Raw genomic sequence first — 24084 nt, forward strand, 5'->3', positions numbered from 1 at the left:
ATGGAAGGAAATACTAATAGGCGTCGGTAAAAAATAGAGAAATGGGTGCTGTCCAATTTGTGCAGAGACCAACTATGATGACGTAAAGTGCTTTCGTCTCTTTGCCCTCACGTTACCACAGTGACTCATTCCTGTTTCAAATTGTGACCCGTGATGAAAAATATACCTTAGAGATGGTTGTAAACCATCACATCAGCCGATAGATATAGATGAGCCGACGAGACATTGCGCGGAAGCATACGTACAGCCGCAAGAGCTTACCTTATAATGGAAGAATCACTGTGACAAAAAATAGAGCAAGATCAGGCTCTCTGTCATTGACCGTATTCACCAGACATTGCTCCCAGAGGATACAATTTTTGTTTGAATTTCTAGAAGTTGTGAATGAAAACAATTATTCAAAGCTCAACCAGATGTCGAATTTACCTTTAGAGAAATTATAGAATCTCTTATTTCAGACTTGTATAGCAGCGGCTGAAAATCGTAGATAATAGTAGAGCATACTTAGATGAAAAGATTAAAACTGAAAAGGTTAAAGTTACCTATGTTGTGGTTTATATTGTATTACCTATGACCTGACTTTAGTTATAGATAAAATGAACTTTATTCAGAAAAATAATCGACAGCCTCGCCATTGGAAAGCACATTGATAAGAACGAATTATGGTAGCCCTTCAGGCGGATATTGATTGCTCTTAATTTCTCGTTACAGGCGTCTCTTTACGATGTACCTCGTTCTCCACAACCACCCCCTGGGGAGAAAGGCAGCTGCTTATCAGACAACCTTTATACACCTTTTGACATCAGTTTAGGGAATAGAGGTACATACCTCAAATAAGAAGAGAAAGGATAAATATAGCTATTATTATATTTTGAACATTAACAGTATTGGAATAATCGCGTTTCGTTTTTTGTATAGAATTTTGTTAAGTGTTATTCCAATATGCATTTAAATTTACTTAGCTTATTTATGGAACTTTAAAATTGAGCATTTACAAAATAGCCTTAGTTATCAAGTCGTCTTTCCCGCCTTTTGCACATGTTTTTTTCTGTTGTTTTCGGTTGTAATCGCTAAAGGGTGATAGTAGTCCATGTGTCAATATATGCGTCCATCCAGGAAGTTGAAATATAACTTGAAAATGAGTTACTTCTAGTATAGTAGAATGTTGTATTTTGGTTGAACCTCAAATAAAGTTAGACTATCTCTGGCAATTTTGTCTCGTAAATGCTTAGATCTTAAACGTTAAATCAGAAATGCTTCCGCGTTGGCTTGTGATAGGCAATGAGTCTGGTGAGGACGGCAGCTCATTAACATACGATCTGCCCCGGAAGACCGAAAGGGGAAAAGCGCGCCATGATTCAAACCAAGAGACTGGAGAGATTTCGTGTGAGCTGAACAAGCATTATGATGTTCCAGCGAATCTACCTCATCCTGCCGCGAGGCCGAGAAGGGTTAGTTTTCAAGCCGTACCAGCATAGTAGTCACCTCTTCGGCCTAACGTTACGTACGGATTCTATTTGAATATAGATGCTATAGCGTAATGCACAAACGTCGCCATTTAACGTTTGGCAGACGTTAGGGAATTTTCGAAGTAGCATTTAACCAGTTCCAAAAAATGTCCAAGCATGCGAGTGAAAAATTAGATGGTACTACAGAATCAGACCGGTACGCAACGTCTAGTTCACACAGTGCATCAACCTGCAATTTTCCTACTATTATTTCTATTTTTCCTGCGACCTCAATACAACCTCAGGGCGTATCAAGATTATGTACGATGCGTAACCTGAATCATGCATGCATGATTATAATTGTGAGTTACGTATTCGGAATCTGGGCATTTCTCTAAAAAAGTGACATCAGATTTATGCGATTACTTGCCTATGTCTGTGTTCAGGTGATCCCGGAGCCCCGGCGAAACCTTCTCAGAGAGAACAATGCCCTCAGTTGCAGCGATGCCAATAAAAACATCGATACTTGTCACAAACTTTCTCGAATGACACACCCTCCACAGAATAATCAATACGAAGTTGTTTCAGAAAAGGTATCTTTAGAATATCATCTACTATTTAGGTTTAGCTTATTTTTATATTGCAATGCGTAAAAAGACCTTTTGATATTCTGCGTTCGTAGGATTTTTCAGTGCTGTAACAAAGTTTGCTTTTCAGATTATTTCTGCATTGAAGGTTGAGCAATTGAAAAAAGATGGCGTATACGCTTATAGCTCCCCATATCGCGGTCAGTACGGCGTTATTTTGTAAAAACTGCATTACCAAATTCTTCGACCCATTTGAAGCTGGTGTGTCTTAACAGATGTTCAGGCTTACTCGCGTCGACGTCTGATCAGGGAGAGCACCTTCAGATCACGTTTTTCACGTTATTATTTAGTAGTTAACAGGATGCTTGACATTTTCAATTCCGCGTGGGTTTTTCTCTAGTCGTACTACCTTGTAGCAGGCACTGAACAGGTGCCGGTGTTCATCAAAACAAATCCAAAATGTATTTACTATGGGCAGCAATACAAAGCAATAAATGTTATTTCTCGAACGGTATTAGAAAGAGAGACGGCTGTTTACGGCTGGCTCGAGTAGAGTAACAGACAAGATACGCGCGGTTTTCGGCGCGTTGCACCCTGCATTGCGTATCTACACAGATGACGTGTGCACCAAGATGTGCAAGCCCCGAATCAGTCAGTTATGTATTTACCAAACAGTGGCGCATAGTGATACGATCGCTGATCGAAAGCTATCAATAAATATAGTAAATATATACTACTATATTAAAGTTACCATTGCGTTGAGTTATGGACGTGGTTTAAACTCCTGGAGTCCAGCTATTTTGTTATTTCTTAGTTTATATAACAAATATAAGAGTGAATGGAAGCACGTTACGGGTTTGTTTAGCATAAGCCATGCATCAGATTCGTATCTGTCGTATTCGTCAAGTGTTCTACCTCAAACGATCGTATGCATCAAACGTTCTTCGGTTGGGGTGAACTGTTTTTGTTCCGAGAAGCCGAACTGTGCTTAACCATGGAACCACAGCCGGGAGAGTCAGAACGTTTGTGTAGATATATTTACAGGCGCAACCTTAATAGAAATGCTAATATGTTAAAAAAAAAATACCATAAATAACCAGAAATTTATGGGACCTCTGTGTCTCAAGTATTACGTCCGGCATCGTCGTTAGGCGTTTAATTGGACAGCAGGCTTCCAGCACGAGACAAAGTGTGTCTATGCCCGGATTCAAGTGCAGACCACAACGCGTCCCCCACATTACGTTAATACAAATATGTAACCCGCTAAGCTAGGGAATAGAAATACGAGAACGTATTTATGGAACGTAGGAAGTCTATCGATACGTTCATTCATGCAAACCGTGCAGTCATAATGAATTAAGTTTATCGTATTGAAGTTTAGGCGAGAGAGGCAGAGTAAAAGAAATATTCTGTGTGTCATATGAGAAATGCTACACGCTGTTTTGTGAAGATCAAAATACATTGCAAGTGTTCGAAAAGTAGCATTATGTAGGCTGATCGAATCTAAAGGAAAACGTGCGAAATTCTTCTTATTGTCTTTCTGTAAATACATATCCCGCAAACCTCGCTTGAAATCCCAATAGTCGTTCAATATCTTCAAGTTTTAATATCCTCTTGGATATCTTTAAAGACGTATTTTGTTTTACTTATTAATTTATATGCTCAAAAAACGATGTGCAGAAAAATTCAACTTGGAGTCCGAATCCCATAAGATTTCATAACTTTCCAAATGTCCTGTTACAAGCTCGTCCGGAGCACGATCCTAAAATTGTCTGTGAAAATCACCTATAAATATCTGTTTTAATCTAATATGCACTCACAGCCGGTACCTGAAACTAGTTCAGGACTTTCTTCCGAGGCAGTTCGAGTCCCCGCTATCCATCCACGACTTTGTTCGACTGACGATTCCGCAAAGCAAGGTTCAGCTGCTGCCCTGGCGGAAATGCTCATCTTCCCAGATACATACGATCTACCGATTCCAGCAGAGTCCGCCCAAGGAGAACAGGTAACTGACCGAGAAAAGTAAACATTCGCCTAGTATCTTCTGTGCCACAATATTTGAAGGAGAAGTAGCTATGGTTCAATCTTTTCGGGGAAACAAGCGCTCGTACAAAGCGAGGTCGTAAGCTCTTAGCGTTACCTCGAATCAACAAACGACAGCACTGTAAAGTAGTGAGCGACGAAAGGAAAGTAGGGTTTCCGCACAGATGAACGTCGACTCAACGTGTACCCTTAATTGATGCAATCCAAATGTGTATTTTTGGCTATTGTTCTGTTTTTATTAGGTTGTTAACGAGGAGATTCCATGTAAGCAGAGCTACCATATCACGGTTCGTCCATGGAGACCTCAGCTACATGTTATATGCTGTAAAAGTCAGACAGGTGGCCTTTAAGAACGCTAACATTTGGTCTATGTCGTTTATTTCTCAATTCGAAAATATCTATCTTCGATGCAAAGTCAATCCCATGAACATCGCTGGCTTGTTCATGAGTCAAAGGTTGCATGTATATTATATATCTACATAGATATATATTTATATACATATAGAAGGCGGCGCCCAGTGCTAGAATTTTATATAGTAAAGTATAGTCATTGTTATCAGACATAACTGTTATTCACCGCTCTTATATGTTCACGCTGTTAGATCATAAGCTATTTGACTGGTCTAAGTTTTACTAAAGTTAGAATAGTAACCGTGCGTCGAACGATAACTGCAGATGCAAGCTTGTAAAGTGCCGCTCGTACAAAAAAAAAATGGAGCGAAATCGAATTTTGCGCTGATGACAGGTCAAAACTCTCGAAAATGTAAAGGGTACAACGTGTCAAGCTACCTAAAAATGTAAGGAGGCAGAAAAAGTTTCAATAAGGGCTTATCTAGGCGACCCAACTGGTAATTTATATCCTTCCCTACGAGGTGGCTGTTAGTCTCTCTGAAAGAAACCCAGGTGCATTAGAAATGATTTTGCGATGCATCTTTGAGCCCTTCTTCGGATCCTCTTCGGATTTTTCAAAGATGGCCTAGATAATAGCAACAACGACTGCTGATTTCGAGCAAAAAAAAAAAACTAGTTTTCTTGACGTCTGCCTGCTGATCCTTGTACAATTTTTTTAGGAATGCGTCGATCTTTTTGTTATCTTCTAAAAAGAACTACCTTTTTTTGGTATCAGAAATAGCGGATGAATGCATTCGCGTTACGGCAAACGGTTTGCCAAAGTAAGTTTACCCAAGTTTAGACGATGCACTATATATATATATATATATATATATATATATATATATATATATATATGAATAGTGCGAATTGTGTTGTTTTTGGCGAGAATGTGATCGATATTGTTTGTTTTATGTTCCTCTGAATTTAGGATCCCAATTGGGCTTCAGATCTGAGCTCTTTGTTACTCAATGAGCCAACGTACGATGTCCCATTAGCCACGAGTACGACTCCGCCACCAGCGGGCTCGCCCCCGCCACCTTCGGATCCCCCGCCACCTCCGCCGCTTTCCAGTAGTCCGTTATCACTACCACCCCCGTCAAGTCCACCGCCTGCGTTAATTTCTTCTACTTCAGTAACACCACCGTTGCTGTCATTGAGTTCGATGAGTTATCCCCTACAGACGCAACAACAGCCTCCGGTAGCCACCTCGGCTAGTTCCTCGGGAGTAGCAACCGGGCCGATCACCGATAGTGGACATAGTAGCAGCAGTAGCACTAGTGGAGTGAGCTTAACAATAGCAACACCATTGTCACCTGTGTTTAGTTCCGTAACAGAACATCACTTCCGAGAACAGGTAGGTGTAGCTTTCATTTGAGCTTAGTTATATTCAGTTACCTCCAACGTTAAACTTGAGCCTTACGCTTTATAAATCAAGCTTTCTGTTTATCACAGCCTCCGCTCGTCGAGGACTGACAAGCGTTGGGACGATGATATAGATATACTTCAAAATCGAGCGCAAGGATAAGTATATAAAAAATGTTTGTCGAAAGAAATTCATTTGTTAAACATTAAATCGATTTATATATTTCGATCTTTCCCCTCAAGGGGGTGTGCAATTTGGCCATATTATTCGTATGTCAAAATATGGGGTAAGCAATACAAAAAATGATGTTCGTTCGTGATGCGATTTAACGTCTGCATCTTCTCTCAAAGTATTCTCATAAAATTGAAATTTTTTATCTTTTTAATAGTTGTGATCCAAAGAAAATGTATTAGGACGTTCAGTCAAGAGAATTTCACATACATATATACCAATTAATTCAAAAACATTTTCTTGACGAAAGACGACCTACGTGACATTCATTCATTTAGAGAACTTTGGTTGCAAGCTTTTACAAGCTGTAATTAAGCTGGAAACTGTCTGGACTCGTTGTAGTTTGGTTCAAAGACGCTAACAAATAAATCTGGCAGGTCTAAATTTTAATGCGTGCCAGATCAAAGGTCTCAAAAGCTAAAATTGCAAGCAACGTAACCATTAGAGCGTATCTGGACAACCTTATCGGGAGCACCTTACAACGCTGGGCCTACGAACGGCACGCAATCAGCAGAAATATGCTCGATCTCGTTCACTTTTTGTGCAGCGTTCCCCCTTCTCTCTGTCTCTCTATCGCTTCCTCCTTCTCTGAAAAGTCAGACACGACTTCCACGTCGCCGTAGTCATCGTCGTCTTCCACCGTAAGAAACAGCAAATACGCAAGCGAAAGTGGGGGCTTGATGATATTGCGATCAACTAAATGAGTTCAGCGTACTTCACAGCAGTACAGGGCTATTGCCTTATTCGCGGCATTTTTTTACAGATAGTAGCCACTAACCACCAACCCCCGCCGGTCCCTGCGCCCCGCCAAAAAGCTCCGCCGCCGTTACCTCCCAAAACTGAAGTAACAGCTCCTCGATCACGTCCTTTCAATGAGCATCGCAAGTTTTCTCTCCAAAATACAAGCGCTTCGCCGGTAAAAGAATCTGTATTATCGTGAGTATCCGTTATATTCGTTACCATACTTTACTCGAATGGATTACGATTAAATTAAACGAATCGGGTACTCCATATCTACGAAGCTTAGAATGCATTTCACTTTCAGGTCCATGCAAACTCCATCAAGCTAAATAGATTTTCTTTACAAAAAATGGCATTATCTCCAACCGGGTCTAGCGTACCCTCAGCACTGAATTGGCACAGCATTGTCCTGGACTCGGGGTAATCATTTTCTTGCGGATCCTCATTCGCTTGAGTTACAGTTCATACACTTCAGCTGCCTGCTCGAGGCAATATAATTTATAATTATGACCTGTGAAACCGTTTCTTCCGACAATGGCCTGACAAAGTGATTATATATAAATCACCTCCTGAGGACTGCTAATCGTGTACAGTGACAACCTAATATAGAACGTACTTTCGGTGGGTTCATGAAACTACCGGTTTGCTAGCATCGATTTTGAGTACACTCACTCTCGAGAGCGGGTTATTTGTTCGGCACCTGTAGGATGTGTCACGCTTTGCAAAATCTCTGGCAACCTTTTCTTATACGTCAGCCTTAATACAAAAGCAGACACTTGCACTCTACGTAGAAATGGCTGGAGTACCGGAAACAGGCGTCGGCTATTGTACAGAACGGCCGAACGGAGGTCTAGTTCGAGCAGTAGTACATATACTTTTTCAAATAATACATTGATTAATTTTTAGTACTACCTTAGTGTATTGAGTTGGCGAAGTCATGGTTGATGTCTTTTACAGAGAAAGAGGTAATTCTCTAACGTCGTGGTATTTAGACACAAACCAGATCCGCAATTGTGATATTCCGCACCGCGAGCTGATGGGCAGTTCCGAAGATGGAAGTACTGATCCTAGTTCGATGCCCTCAATGTCTCTTGCATTCCGTAAGTTGAATTTCGCTGTGTTCGCGAAGAAAAACGACCGATTTATTCGTAGACGCAATAATTACTTTTCTTTGGGCCATACTGTGTGGTATATATATATAGATATAGCCTTAATCGAACTTACGTTGACTTAATGCAATTGTTGAGAACACCCGAACTAACAAAGCAACTTACAACGACTTAATTTTCGAGCAAGTATTCAACGCCTCTCGTCAAAGATAGCTCCATAACCAGGCCATTGATGGTTTTGTGGTAAGTAGTCAGTCACCGGACAGAGTTAACGGAAAAATGTTTGCCACCTAAAAAGACTCCGAGAATGATCGACTTCAACAGGCTTTGTTGCTGTGAAGGCGCACGTCTGTGTGCGCTGAACTTCGTCAGCTGCCCAAGACCTTCTAAGTTTCCTGGCGTATGCGTTTCTGTTGCAGCCTCTCCACTGAAGCACTCGCCTAGTGGAAAACTTCCTTCGAGCGGACTAACTGGGTCAGGTTTACATCAACGAAGCGGAAGCAGAATTTTTTCATCGGCTATTAAGATTTCTAGCAAACTCATGCGAAAACGTTAGTTTCACAACAATTCTCCCAAAAGTGTTTTATTGATATTTGAATTTAATTACGTAAACTATCTTGTTAGTCTTTGTTCGGTTGGCAGTGGTGCAATGTTTCGGCCCTCTTCGGCTGTTCTCTTGGATCTTTTTAATAATTTTATCTTCTTAATAAAGATATCTTACTATACCATCTGTGGCTAGCTGAACTTGAGCGTGCTTAAAATAGAATTTTTCTCTTTGCTCTAGAATCCTATATTAGTTTAGGTTTTTCGGATTATCTGTAGGGGCCCAACTAACAAAAGAAAGGACCTTAACCACTAGCTGCAACAGTGCTCCCATTCAACATGAACATAATTTTTTATTTCAAGATTAACGTATAAGTTGGAAAGTTTTTTCACCGGCTAGTTTAATTACTGCACCGTATGGATATTAAATTTAGCATCTGCGGATTCAAGGATCACAAACTATTAAAAAGGCATGGCCGTCAACCCTAGTCGCGCATTTAGAAACCAAATACGCCTAAGTCATCCACTGCCAATGAGCAATAACTGGAACCTATCTTTCGACACAAGTGTTAAGGTTCTCGTCGCACAACATAAATACCCGTAGATGGTGTATGTATAGTGTTTATGGTACTCTGAGGCCGGAACAAATTGCAGTGCTGGAACAGTGATGCACTATATAGCTACATAACTTAATACTACAGCTATACTTCTCCTTGAATTCCCTTTTTCACAGAGAGTGCAACGGCGACTATTTCCTCGGAAAGTTGGGATTCGAATTCCGCTGATAGCGATACCAATGATGGAATGGTGCTCTACTTCAATCAACTTGACGGACGAAAAGGTGCATCCTTTTATAGCAGACAGAAAGTTAATTTTTTATAGAGGGTGGAGCGAAAATCATGATAATTTAAAAAAAAAAATCTCTATTTAGAAGAAGCAAAAGTTACGCAAATTGTTGCCTATAATTCTGCAGCATATTTTTAATAGGGGCACCTTAATACTATTCATTTCTATATTACGATGTTGTTATAATGGCGTTAGCATGTGCTTAGAATTCAATAGCTATAAAAAAGGCTACTCTGGCCTATTAAATGATATATTGAATAGAATCACAGTTCCCTATAGTATGCCTATAACGTAGTATTATTATTATAGGACTATGGCCTTGTTACAAATGTGAAGTTCGATACGCCCTTCATGTAGCACGTTCGCTGCTATTTTAACAGATGCAAATGCATAAAGACTTGCCAAAATAGATTTTCTCAAATGATCCAAGCTTTTGCCTCGTCTTGTATTATAATGTGTAAAATATTAAAATCAACCTAGAATATTTAGCTTAGGACGCTTATGTTAATCTAAACGGAGAAGCATCAAATGCGCTCTACGTAATAGCCACGTAAATTACGTAACAATCACAATTATTGTATTGAATGGTTATGTACCAGATGAGTACGGGTCTAATCGTTACATCTCATACCTATAAAAGATGTATCAAAATGGTATAGTCGCCTGCTTCTTGTCGGCTAGAAGCTAGCCTGTGCCAATGCGGTTCGGCATTGTCTTTCTTATCTGCTATTCAGACGCTTAATTTTAGAACATTCGAACGGTGCTGTGTAAAAGATCTCCATTCCCGTCTCTGACAAACAGAGCTAGGCTATCAAAAAGTCTGCGATACATTCTAAATTAATCAGGTGCCCGCAGGTGGTGCTATTACTGCAGAAGGGCCCCGAGGATAAGGCTTTATGTCAACGTGTACTGCACAAGCGATGCCGACAGTTTCGTGTCGTACGAAACAATGCAATTTGACGGCAATGCTTGTTCTGGGTGATCCGTCACGGCGACTATGGGAGACAACGCGGACAAAGTTATATAACTTGCAGTGGCCGATAGTCAGTCAGCTCCAGAGAGTTAGACGTCTCACCCAAGTTATGTCGCACTATTTTCAGACGTTTAAGGAAATTCCCGAAAAATTCAACAAAGCATTTCTATGACTGAGTCCGAAACCTATTTCAAAAACAGTCAAATATGATTGCCATAAACAGTCGAACGGAAATTCCTTCGAGGGAGATTACAGGGATTCTAGAGAACGACCTAAACACACATAATTGATACAGAGTGAAATTCTTCACATGCTAACATATCACTGTATCAAAAAGGTTAATGTATATTATTCTGCCGTTTCTAAAAATAAAAGACCTTGCGTTGTGTGGCCTAGAGTGCTTGAAGTATTCAGGTATAGAAAGCCTGACGAATCTATATTTCGAAGCCTAGCAAACTGCTCTTGTTTCGTATAATTTTAATTTTTAAATACATACGTCTATTGCAGATTACTGTCAGCGGTTATGCGTCATTGGAGATGGCTTCCTCAAACTATATGATAACGATTTGGTTCGTTCACTTTTTTTCTTTCGCTTCTAAATGTTTTCATGCGAGTTGACAGGAAATCCATTAGCCAATGTTTACCTTTATTATGCCTGCGAAGACCCATTAGGGCCTCGTGAATCATGATCGATCAATAATTAATGAAGACGTATAATCTGCGCCTATTTAATGAGTACGAACCTACTACGAGGCATGTTTATATTTCAGATGACAAGCCCATCATTATGCCTTAGTTTTGACGAGGTCACTCTCTTACTGGCGAGGAGGGATATTTGGTACGTGGCAAATGATACCTTGGTTCGAGCCCATTATCATCATAATTAGTTTTGATATTCATAATACAGTGATTTTATAGCAAAAAGCACGCTAATATTTTAACTATCGTATCATGCATTAAACCAGAACTGTTCGTACCGTCCAATAAAGAAAGCGCACTATTCAGAGAAAAAATCGGAAGAAAAATGGTTTAATTTTCCATGGATTTTCTTACGTCTTAGCGTTATAATACCATTGGTTGTTATTTGCGCTTGCTACAGTCCCTCGTCAAAGAGTGCACCGAACCTTTTTTTAATCGATGTTCGAGCAAATGGAGTGAGTCGAAGTCTTGGGTTCACTTCGGCTATCGAGCGAGCTGAGTTCCTCCGAAGAGTGAATCAATCATTTAATCCCCCTTGTCTTCAACTGCAAGGTAATAATACCGTGACCTGAAGTTGGCCGAAAGACACAATTGTCCACGACCGAATAATAGTTAGCAAGATTTAACTTCACACATTAGAATGTCAGTTAAACGATTAGATCTGCTCAAACGTATCCTTAATTCGTTTTCAATAGGAAATCGTTCAGTTATTAGTATTGATTGATTTTAGGTCTTTTCTTGCGAGACCTGTGTGTCGTCCCCAACATTGTAAACCAATCATTCTGAGGATTTTTCTAACTGACCGCTAACGCACACCGCGCGATGTCATGAAACGAGCGAAGTTCTGTTAAACCGCAGTGATTGCAAAAGAGTCTAGTTTTAGAGGGTCTTCCCTTTGACACAAACCCTGTCTTGCTAGTCCAGGCAGCAAGATAATTAAAAAATATCGTATAGCGGTAAAATACTTATATCTGTACTCACTTATACAGTGCATTGCTTAATGAGCAGGTGAGATCTGGGCGTCTGGCATACTATGGTGTCGCTACTCTGCATCGGGAGACTGGCAGAATGTCAAAGCCGTAATTCACGGAAAGGTTAGCCTAAGTGGCCTGAATGAACACAGACGTAAATAGCAACTCTGTTAAGCAGAAAATGACGTAGTACATAATCATAGTAGAATCGGTGTAATATATGAGCCGGGTTTCTTAGTATACGCAATGCATATCCCACGTGTTACTCCAATATCATCTAGTATAAATAGAAATTAACTGAGAGTTAACTGAATGCTAGTAAATGAATTTCTACCGGTCCTGTGACGAGACTGCCGTAGTTAGATTTTTTTCCACTGGAAGGTTGATTCGTTGCTCTGCGTCCTCAGTTCTAACCGATTCGTATCCTTGCACGTTTGAGACGATTAGGAGTTCACGCCGATTCTAGCGGAGCGCCAGGATAATGATGCGGCGACCCTGGACGGAACCACAAGGACAATGACCGTGCCCGCCAATGTGACAATTGACCTTCGCAAAGCTAAGGCTGTTGGTTCGTATATTTTGAAACGAATAATGACAATGCATTACATCAGTAGTGCCGTAACACAGCCTGACTCTGGACACAGGAACGGATTTTTCGTTTGTGAGGATACTACAGTATTTATACTACGAACACACACGTTATATGTCGTCCATCTATCTGGCAATTAAATAAAAATCACATTTAACAGTTTTCTGCACACCGTTAGAATACTGAAGTTTGTTTCAGAATTCGTTTATAGTGAGGGTTACAATGGGTGTCGGATCTCTTAGGTATTATTTTCATTTACTTTTATTTATTACAACTTTATTGCCACACATAACTAACGTTGCAAACAGCTCTTCCAATGAAACGTACATAAATAAATATAATAAGCTAGATTAAATTATCCAACAATATATTACACACAATGGTGTACTTCAAAGGCTAATGTCTCAATTGGTTGACGGCGATTCATCGTCGTCGTCGTCATATAGTAAAACACTGGGCATTACTCTGACAAGTAGGGTATGCGCTTACCTTGGCTTTAACGTATCGATCGTGTACCATTGATCGATCTCAAAGGCGGATCCAATTGAATCAAACGATTCATGCATTTTCCTGTATTGCTGGCTAGTTGATCAAGACGTTTTCGAGAAGTTTGGGATGTTCGACCTTTAATAGTCTATAAGCTAGCAAATCCTGCTCTGTAAATGTGTATGGCGACCATACTCCACAGCCGCATCAAAACGAGTTTGTAAAGCTTTTTTGCATTTTTAGCTTCTATTTGTTTGCGTAAATGATCGTTTATTCCTACAATCGAGACTGCTAAGTTGTACTAATGCCTTGGGGATATTGCAATCTGAAAAATTATTCCAAATTGGAGTTCGCCATATAAGAGCTATATGATTGTGTTGGTAGGTAGTAGATAGAAAATTGGTTATCGGTAGGTTTCTCCATTTGTATGTTTTTAATATACAAGTCCAATTCGAAATTAGCATGGTATGCAGTTCTTACTTACTTCGATCCATTAGCCCCTCGTGTGAACTCAGTCTGTAGTAGTATTCTTTTGTTGTTATCATCCGCAGTTTTCGAAACGACCTGCCTTGAAGCTTATTGTTCAATGATGGGCAAATTTGTTTATTATGTAACTACCATGGTCGCAATTGTATTCATTAACGTCTGTATTGTTTTCCAGTATGTTTGTGTTAATATCCATTGTAATCAATCTCGTTAAGTTGGTTTTGAGTGGCCCAATCCTAGGTGATAAGGTCAGAACAGTTAGAGGCCTCGTAAGTCGGAGGTTTTTATTTTAGTTCGGGACCTCATTTGACTAATGCTTTTGACTCGTTGCAATTATCTCGTGTGTTTCTTCTTGCAATTCCATTATAATTTTCACTATTGTTACTATTATTATGTTTTTAATTGAACGGCAATCCATATTTCATTTAAACACATTTCATAAATGTTCGCCCTCTGTTTTTATTCCTTGAACTTTTCACGTTTAAACACTCGTTATGTAAATGGAACCCAAGCGGCACTGATGTTTCTCTATTTCTCCTCCATTGACCGGTACGAATGTATGTATCGTCTGTGTGCGTTTTTAGCGGTACCTTTTCGTACTTTCTTTCGAGAATAAATGCTGGATAAACTTGCAAGATACTCAATCATAATTGTAATATGTAATCGAAATTTAGGGAATTACAAACGCCTGCTTAAATTGTCTTTTCTATTTTCTAGACATATGTACAAGCTCCGTTTCTTTACTGTAGATCCAAACGATGTGCTTAAATGGAAAAAATATACTCAATTTCATTTTGTCTTCTTTAAACTGTCCCAAAATTGTTCCATCAACCCTACGTTTACAACACATACGCTTATCTTCTCGATCAATTTACGAATCCTTTGCCGATTATCTTTCTTCATCTTTCAACGGCAGGGGAGGGAGGGGGGGGGGTACATCCTCTCCAGTCCCGAGAAGCTTTTAGTATTGAACTTCGCAGACCACTTTCAAATATTTCTCTGGGGCCTAGAAGCGGCCTCGCATACGCACAAACATTGCGGGTTGTCACCGCAGATTTTTGGCGTTGGCAAAGGGAAAAATATAGCAAATGTGTAAAATATACGAAGAACATCTATTGTTTTAAGGTAAAATTCCGTTTGTTACACAATAAAAGTACGACAGGTTTATGGAGGAGAGAGAACGTACTTTCAAAAAGCTTATAAAGATAAACAGACAGCGAAGAGGAAAAGAAGCAAATGAATAAAACTTATGCACAAGCCAATATCTTTATTGTTAAGTCAGTATATAAATAATGCACCAAACCAATATTGAAAAATTCATTAAATTTCAATTGATAAATAATCATAGAGCAAAAACCATTTAGTTTTTTGATAGCACCCAGTAGCTGACTAGTGATTACCTACGATTTGCATACGTGCTTCGGCAGAATTAAACTATTCAGAAAAATGTAAAACGCAAAAATAAAAGAGAAAATTCTGTCCGATCTTCAGCGAAGGAAAAGTCATAGATGTATTTCCGTATGCGAACAGAAGCGTTTTATGAACAAAATAGTAAAATAGTCAAAATTCATTTATATACAATTATTTTGTTTTAGGGTGTATATATATTTTGCTTATGTTTTAATAGCAACTATATTGGCTTTTATTGGCTCGCTATCTCAGAGTGGACCCCCGCATCGCAAGGGATGGGGGGCGGCGACGTTTCTTCTAGCAGCCCAACGGTGCCCAGTAGTAGTGGTGGATCTCCACCAATGGACCGCATTTTTCACATTGTGCTTCCTGGTCAAACTATATATCTTCGGGGCCCAGCATCGCATGAAACGCTTGCCTGGTTCGACTTACTTGAAAAAACACACACAACTTACCTAGATAAGAAGCTTTTAAGGTACGTTTAGTAATAAGGTAAAAAACTTGCGATGTATGTAACGAATATAAAATGACATTATTGATTTTACGCTTTTGATCAGCGGGCTGTGACTAGATGATTTTTTGGACTTGGCTAAAATTATGAGGGATAATTTAACACTGAAACGGCATATTGATCTGGAAGAAATAATAATGTTATCTCCTTCAATTACGTCATCTGTTTGTTGGTAGCGAGCAATACCTGAATACGGAAAACGTGCCGCTAGCCGTTGAGAAATGTGTAAACTTCGTTTCGGCACATGGCTCGGATCTGATAGGAGTTTATCGTCTGCCTGGGTCTCAAGTAAAAATCGAACGACTCGTCGAAGCACTCAAACGAAGTTCGTATTAAATCCCGATATTAAACAAGCATTCTAAACATGTGTTTAATATATAATTTAATAATTCAGTAACGATATTAATACTTGCATCGCTGCTGTGCTTCAAATGCCCACTCTTGTGTTAGAGTTTCAAGATTTGGAAAAATAAGAGAACGTAAATTTATTTGTGATTTTTTTCCTATTTTTTGAAGAGTCCTAAACATTATTATTCACAGGATCACATGAATACAATTAAGAATTTTTAATTTCGTTTGAGATTTTTGCAAAAATTATCTATCTCACCTTTACGCCAATTACCACTCGAATGCGTTCAGGCTAGAAAAAGGGGTGAATATATCGTGCACCTTCATCCAACTATCTTTATGCAAATGTCTAAAATAGCCGGACCAAATAGTTTACTGTCAGGAGTTACCAGGTTAAAGATATTGCTTAAGTTTATTTGGAACTATTAACTTTCTCTTTCTCTGTTGTTTTCTTTACGTATGTCAGACGCATGGGACGTTCACTTAGTACCGGAAGATTATTCAGCTCACGACGTTGCAAATGTCCTCCGCCGCTTTCTGCGTTCTTTTGATGACTGTCTGTTAACCCAACGCCTTTACGATTCATGGATCAAGTGTTCCAGTAAATATATTTATATATTTATTTATTTCGTTTTTTTATTTTTAAGCATTCTTCGTTTGTTTAGCATTCGGTATTATATTTGTCATATTAAAGGACGAAACTTTTCCAGTTTGATAGGAATACGTCTCGAGCGATACTGCTAATGACTCATCCCGACCATTCTTAGTTCTTTTACTTTAATCACATTAAAATATACATAGTTTTTGGTGTTACGGTACATTACCTTAGTTGTATCCCAGAATCGTTGACTTCTGCATAATAGGATCTCGATTCGGCCTTTACTTTTTCACCGTTACATCGCTTTTTCAGAGATTGAAAGCCTGGACGAGCGCCTACCGCGCCTAAAAGACATCATCTCGGAGTTGCCGACGGTAGAATGCGCCACGCTTCGTTATCTATGCTCACACCTGAAGGTATTATTGGTAAAAGAAAATGCACTACTTCACAACGTCTCCAACGTATATCTACAGAGCTGAGACATTCACCGCACCCGCCGCTATTTTTCACTTAAAGGACCGCATTAAAAAACAGGACCAATCAGGCGTGTTCATCTTGCACGCTGACGACGGTACATCATGTCATCTAAAGCGATTACCTAAAAATCATCATCGCCATAATAATGCTCCTTCTAAATTCGATCTTTTGCGAATGGACTAAAATAGATAGCTCAAAGAATTGCTTTACATGTGGTAAAAGTGTTGCTTCGAGAAATTAGGCTTATTGGATATAACGTCCGTTTACGCGAGCTACCACCTCGATTCGACAGCTAACAGGTCATTTTGGAAAAGTCCGCAGACTACTTTCCAGTAACAGTTGCTTATAAAGCGATATTGGGCAGTGCAGATTTGTTAAATGTCACTCAAGGATCCTTTACATTAAAAAATTGCAATTTCGAACTTCGAACAAAGAATAAGGTTTTAATCTTCGTTTTTAATCACAACAGATAAAGGTATTCGAAAATAGCTGACCTCCGTTCATATTTCTAACTTTCTTATGTAGGCCATGATAGCTCGTTCCTCTAGCCTAAAAATGGCAGATCAACCATGTCTATCTCAATTATGACAAAGCACCCTGCGCACACTAATGCATAGATGTAGTACATACACTGTCGCTAAGCAAGCCTTAAAAGAAAGCAGCAGATGTGACAACCTTATCATAAAACTATTGCGTTTGACGGATAAAAGTTAACTTCATGTAAGAATAAACGAACGCCGAGAATATGGACACCACACAGACGAACTATCATTTCAAAGTAGTCATTACAAATTGTGGAGAAGAAATGATATAGGTTAGGCTGTTCGCACGAGTACGAACGTTTCATCGCAGAATGCATTTGAAAGAAGTATCTAACGCTAATCGTGGCCAATGCAGACTCCCTGGACAATTGTATAACAAGCACATAAGCGGCGAATATTTCTAAATACTGCGGAAAACTCTATATACCATGCGAGAGTATAGTGAGAATAGAGAGAAATAAGTAGTAAGAACCCATCCTACAATTGTACACACTATACACGCTGATACAGCTGTACAAAACACGCGTCCGATACGTAGATTTGCCTCCCAGAAACATTACCTCGCTCCGGCTTCCAAGTACGTTGTATAATTCAATTTCTGAATTAAAGGCAATCGCAGACCGTCACGAGGTAAATTTAATGACCGAAATAAATCTGGCCACGATCTTTGGTCCAACTATACTCTTCAAAGAATCACCAACATCGCGGGGATATCGAGACCCTACCCAAACGCCAACAACGTCTCTTGCGGAAACGAATTATAGTCTGACAATAGCGGCGGATCTACTCAACCACTTCTGTTTCCTTTTCGACGTCTCGCAAGAGGTGGGGAGACATTTTGTAACCTTATTGGCACTAATGGTTATTTTCACAGGCCATATTAATATGTGACGAACTTTCCAAATAACCATGATGTAGGTGGTGGCAAAAGAACGTGAGATTCAACGGTTAATGGCCGAACTTCGAGAAGCGAGGGTGGCTCAACGTCCAGCGGGCGATATCCTTGTCGGTGTACACATCTACAACAGGGAGTGGGGTCGTTGTCTAAATATTAAGTTAACTCCATCTATGACTGCCCTAGGGCTATGCCGTTCAGTTAGGGCGCAGCTGAAGCTCGCTGACTTAGCAAACACACTTGCCGTATTTGAGGTGATCTGTGATCAGCAACTCGAGAGACCACTGCACCATTCAGAGGTATCATCAATTTATTCGTTTCAAAGATGGGTGTTGAATCATCTATAACCATACTTAAGCACCAGTGATAATAATCATATTATTATCCTATTACATAATTACCCTTATTCAGTTCTTGTTTCAGTGTATTAACTAATAACGCATACCTTAAGCGATTACTGTATACAGTACACTTTTTTTCCTGTTTCTGCGAAATTGCAGTCCGTCTTCCGCGCGGTCCTTCGGTGGACTGACTGGGATACGGAGTTCGCAAAAGGAAACTACCTCCTGGTAAAAAGAAATTATATTTACGACGATGTCATTAATTTCCGAAACAACGTCAAACAACCGCTGGCCAACGCATCGGAGGTAAACTAATGCAAGGTTATACAGAGATACGTTTAGCGTCTAAATAACAACAGCATAGATATTCACAAAAGAAAATACTGTTTGAGATTTGCTCGTTTTATTCTTATGATATAGGGAATTCATTAAGTAGTGTTTTAACATACGCAATCAAGCTATTTTTTAACGGCATTTGCTTTTTATTGCATGCCGACCTGCTTTTGATTATTCTACTTAGGCTCAAGTAACCAATCCTTGAAGTTTTCCTGTTGTTTGGTGATATGCAATGTACAACGAAATTCGTAATCTTACGGCCACCTGTACATATCCCTACAATAGTATACTTTGCAGGTTATTTTTTAAAAACAAGCCAATTGAAACACTCATGGGCCTTTTAATGTTTTTAAGGACATTGCAGTTACAATATTAGTTAAATGCTGTGTTAAATGAGTTGTCAAAAAGTAATTACTTGCCTATTACTGGAATACATTAACAGGTGCCGTTTGCGGAAGCAAGTTCTAAGAAGTTCAATAAAGTTTCTATGGAGTTTGCACGTGCGGCCCTGCAGATCGTCAAGGAGAGAAAGGATAGCAAGGACAAAAGCCTTAAAGAAAAAAGAATTCTTAAGGTAAAGCGAAACTGTCATAAATTACAGCATTACTGAATCAAGGGGCGCGCGTCATTTTGTGTTGCATTGAAACTTTGTTTTGCATCGTTAGCCTCCTATTAACGCGTCGTATGAAATTTCTTATGAATTGACTAATAATAATTATAATTTATAATGAAACATTAGCTACGATTTCCTAACTACTCGTTTGCAAACCTCTGATCGGATAGCAGCGTGGTTGAAAAAAAAACATGTTTTGGCATACATCGTTTCAACTTATCAACATAGATACCGCATCTGATGGTGACTGATTTTAGTGCAGATATAAGAAAAGTATTTCACTTGAATTGGCGCATCTTGCGCCTGTAAGCGATGTAAGTTAGGAATAGAAGTAGATGTTTGGTAGCAGATATCTTGAATGTTTAAAAAGACAACGCGTACTCGGCTTCTTATGGAGTTCACGACCATGGTGATGGTAGCATTAGAGATATCTGAAAACATAAAGGGCGGGTCGTAGGTCAATATAGCACGCCACATGGGCTAAAGCGACCGACGCTTCTGAAAAGTCAAGTTCAAACGCTAGCAGCAAAGGGAATGCAGTTCGTCGGGTTAGTGCCTATAATAATACAAAACATGTCGGAAGCAGCTATCCACAATAAGTTATTCAAGCAACATATAAGGTCTAACATCTCGATTCAACATTTGAATGGTCCGACAATTTCAGGAGTGGCTTGCAGAGAACATCGAAGTCTACGTCGGCGCTGAGCCCAACCGAAAAGCGCCCACAAAATTTTGTCTCTCTTTTCTCATTAAAAATGAGCAAGTCCGGAGGTAAGTAGCCGAGGTAAAACAATGCGCTGTGTAACGAATTCGTCTAAAGAAGCATGATATGGATGCACCGTTAAATTATAACGTTACGGATATAGGTGGCTTCGATCATTCCTCTGGGTTAAGTTAGTTTTTCAACAATAAAAATATTTATCCAAGTTCACAAATTTAATATTTACTCTTTTACTGTTCAGAAAGCGCGACCGCCCATTTCTCTGCCATACGATGGCGCTCCAGTCGCAAAGCGCACTAACGTCATGGCTTTCCTCCATTTTGTGCGCACAGCATACATCCCTTATCGCTCCAGACGAAGAAGCACCTGACTTACTATTACTGTAAATGTGATGTCACTAGTATTATTATTCGGAATCTTAATGTTAGTGGTAGCCGCCAACTATTACGCCTTATAGGGATGATAATCTTGTACCCTTTAGCTGACATACTTGTTGAATGGGTATCCGCTGCTTTCCAAATTCACCCTATTGTGTACATACATTCGCGTCGAAATCGCAGTCCATTTATCACAGACGTCTGCTGAATAGCTTATAAATAAATGTTGCACTAGAAATAACATCAATGATTCGTTAGTACTAAGAGTCGCGATACGGTTGCGATCAAGTCACTCGGCGAAGAGGAACTTCATGAGGAGTTTTATTAGAAATTAACTTAACATTAACGTATTAGCATAATTCTGTAGAAAGTTGTAACCAGTAACAAGCAACAATTTATGGCATAACACCGTGGCCAACCTGCACGAAGATCCCAATGACGTATATTAAAAATTATCATACCACTACAAACTCTATGACATTTAATCTATTTGTCGTTCAAGTAAGCGTATATTTCCCAACGGTCATCACAAAAATCGAGTTGTCATGAAGATGCTGAGACTTGATACGTTGCTTTGTCGCGATATTACTGTTAGTTACGTATACAGTATTCTTCTTGTATATTGGAATCGGTTGTTACAATTGAATCGATTATACTCAACAACGCAGAAATTGTACATGCAGTGAGCTCTAGACTACTCGGAATGGAGGAGGTTTCTGTAGTTCTTTTCACATCATGTATAGGTGCAGCATCTCCTCATTGATAATTTGAGCGAAACGGCAATATATAATTTAAGAGAAATTTACAACTTTTCCTTTTGTTCAATTTAAGAGTCCCGAATTTGTACTGGCGAAAGAGACAGAAGTTCAGTTCTAGCGGAAACGATTTTCTTTCTCAAGATAACATTCAAACTTTTGATCTGCTGCATACGTTAGATAGCACTCGCGTTATTCAATAACAAGGTGCTTGAAAATAAAGAATGAGATTGAAACACATTGTTGAATTTCGACATACAACGAAAATACGTAACATGCACACAAGTTTAACACCTGCAGGCAACCTTTTGCAGTAACATGAGACTCCGATGGCATGGATACATCGAATGAGCGGCCATATGTCAGGCCCTTTTATATTCATTACCTATGAATAATGAACTTTATGTTCAAATCAGTGTTAGTTATAACGTAGATATGATGATAGAGCTTACGTTTTACAGAATTGACCAAATTATACACCTGCACAGCAGGAAGCCATTTAACATACTCGTGCGCGCGGTCGTTTATGCTTGGCAAAGATATATAGAAAACATGTACACGTTATGAATGAAGCATTATAATAAACCATGTGTAATATACGGTACCATTTCAATTGCAATGCGCTTAGTATATATATATATATATATATATATATATATATATATATATACATATATATATATACATATTGGATACAATGCAATCTATATTTATGATCGTTTAAAAAATAAACTTTATAATGCTGTACGTCTACGTAGGTTTTCTAACTTGCAAAATAGGTTACAATAAGTCATAGGTTCATTGAGAGGCCGCCGTGATCGCTTAGTGGGTATTTGCCTGCTGATCTTAGGAACATGTTGTGTCTAGGTGGATCTAGATCCAAACCCAGACATACGCAAATTTCGATTTGTATTGCGGTTAGCTGTCTAATGGAATGCTTAACGGTAATATGGGACGTAAATCTTGAAACATAGACGTGTATGAATCCCTAATAAGCTCAATCAGACCCACTCGGCGTAAATCTTTTAAAGGCACCTGATGTCATATTCAACACTTGACTCCGAAAGTTTACTTGAGTTGTTAAAGCAGTTGAAGTATTATATAAAATGACAACAATTTCACGCTATATTTAAAACTGTGTTGTTAACCCATCGTATTGCATCATTAGTGTCTATGTTTCTAACTTTACAAAAGTATACGCATTGTATGTCGAACCATCATTTTGGATAGTCTATGATTTTTTGCGTAGTATTTATATCTTTAATGTACTTATATATAGGCCTTCGGCTTCGACCGACGTATTAACTGTGCCCGCTACGTTCCCGAAAACGTCAGCCTCTGAAGGATAGGCGTCCATCAAATCAAATAAACTTCGGGGTGTTTTTGTATGTGCACATGACTATGAAAATACACCAGAAGGCTTTTGGGTTTTCTATTTTTGTTTCCTTGTATTTTTTCCTAATTTCCTTGTATTAACGTTATATGTTTAATTAGTTGATTAAATTTTTCCTAAGTAAGATCAATGATCCAAGTTGTTGTAAAAAGCGCAGTCGAATAACGTTCATATGAAAAATCACTGCGAACCTCTTGACTAATACGCGGTGTCTTTTTTTTGGGCAGACGAATTTAACATCCTGCGCTTATAGAAGCTTGTGTTTAGCAGAATCTTCGTTCGCTTTAGCATACTTTTGGCAGTGTATGCACTTTGCTTGAAAAAACAAATCTCCAGAAAAATTTGCCAGGTCACAACGAAATGTCTCTGCTTTTCACATCTTCTCAAATAGCCTTAAAAGCATTAAGATGAGTTTCGAGACATTAACGCGAACAATTCGGTCTGCCGCGGAAGCCCTGTGCTCTGAAGTGGTAAACTGTGCTTTGACAGGCATCAACCGGTAAACTTTTCTGTCTAACTTGAACATCCGTACAACCGTTGACCAGTGAGAACTTGGTTTTTAATGTGCTAATATTGAATTGGTGCAAGAATGGCGCTCCAACGTTGACACTCATTCACATCACAATCAGATGGTGCCGAAACGACGTGGGGCTAGGATCTGGTTGGCGCAAACATGTAATTTTCCGTTTTCGAAGGTACTGGGCGTTAAAAAATCGGTACTTCATCCCTAATACCCGTTTTTTTGCCAACATTTTTGTGAGGCCGAGAGCTATACTTCTGTAGGATGTGGGAACTTCCGGTAAGTAGTTTCAGACTAAGAAAACGATATCGTATCAAAATCACTTTCTCTGCTACGATGAAGGTAGCAACCTGGCCAAATTTCGCCGTCCATTACACGCTGGCCAGAAACGTTTCTACTGAATTATAGCTCCGCTTTGACTGGCATATGTTTCTTCGCGAGTCTCACCGAAAATTGCTGGAGGTACACTTGCTTTTAAATTTTTGCCACACGTCAGTCTCTACCGGCGTTAGACGTTCCATTTTTTACCAGCCAGCTTTGCCGGTCCATCTATAGCCAATGGTCAAGAATTGTACCCTGCTAACCTGGCAGTCATATTTGTGTCCTATAAAAAAAAAACAAATCACTTTCTCATAGTGGAAACATTTTATAAATTGCAAGGTAGAAACTACTTCGCAAAAGGATCTTTGTATGTATGCAAATGCGATATCTGAATATGAAGATAATTTAACAGTTCGTT

At 39.2% G+C, this 24084-nt stretch overlaps 1 protein-coding gene across 6 annotated transcripts in view; it reads left to right on the forward strand.

Annotated features, from left to right (window-relative positions):
- The window catches only part of LOC111269655 (uncharacterized), a 63564-nt gene that overhangs the window by 27996 nt on the left and 11484 nt on the right, over nt 1-24084 (forward strand). For 3 of the 6 annotated variants that reach the window (XR_015314666.1, XM_086972184.1, XM_086972185.1), the window contains exons 6-28: nt 712-820; nt 1279-1451; nt 1895-2041; nt 3858-4040; nt 5400-5825; nt 6829-7001; nt 7764-7906; nt 8335-8466; nt 9192-9299; nt 10785-10846; nt 11048-11115; nt 11377-11528; nt 11985-12070; nt 12395-12515; nt 15171-15393; nt 15606-15754; nt 16244-16378; nt 16688-16791; nt 18004-18219; nt 18313-18588; nt 18790-18936; nt 19409-19540; nt 20244-20350. Coding sequence is in view for 5 of the 6 variants with exons in the window: in XM_086972184.1 (XP_086828310.1) it covers nt 712-820; nt 1279-1451; nt 1895-2041; nt 3858-4040; nt 5400-5825; nt 6829-7001; nt 7764-7906; nt 8335-8466; nt 9192-9299; nt 10785-10846; nt 11048-11115; nt 11377-11528; nt 11985-12070; nt 12395-12515; nt 15171-15393; nt 15606-15754; nt 16244-16378; nt 16688-16791; nt 18004-18219; nt 18313-18588; nt 18790-18936; nt 19409-19540; nt 20244-20350 (3572 nt within the window). In the remaining variant the exon portion in view is untranslated. Of the gene's footprint in view, nt 1-711; nt 821-1278; nt 1452-1894; nt 2042-3857; nt 4041-5399; nt 5826-6828; nt 7002-7763; nt 7907-8334; nt 8467-9191; nt 9300-10784; nt 10847-11047; nt 11116-11376; nt 11529-11984; nt 12071-12394; nt 12516-15170; nt 15394-15605; nt 15755-16243; nt 16379-16687; nt 16792-18003; nt 18220-18312; nt 18589-18789; nt 18937-19408; nt 19541-20243; nt 20351-20541; nt 22186-24084 lie in introns of those variants that run through there. The other 3 variants (XM_086972187.1, XM_086972188.1, XM_086972186.1) reach the window with 3 other exon arrangements.

Source organism: Varroa jacobsoni, unplaced genomic scaffold (genome assembly GCF_002532875.2).
Source record: "Varroa jacobsoni isolate VJ856 unplaced genomic scaffold, vjacob_1.0 scaffold_1403, whole genome shotgun sequence".
Taxonomy (NCBI): domain Eukaryota; kingdom Metazoa; phylum Arthropoda; class Arachnida; order Mesostigmata; family Varroidae; genus Varroa; species Varroa jacobsoni.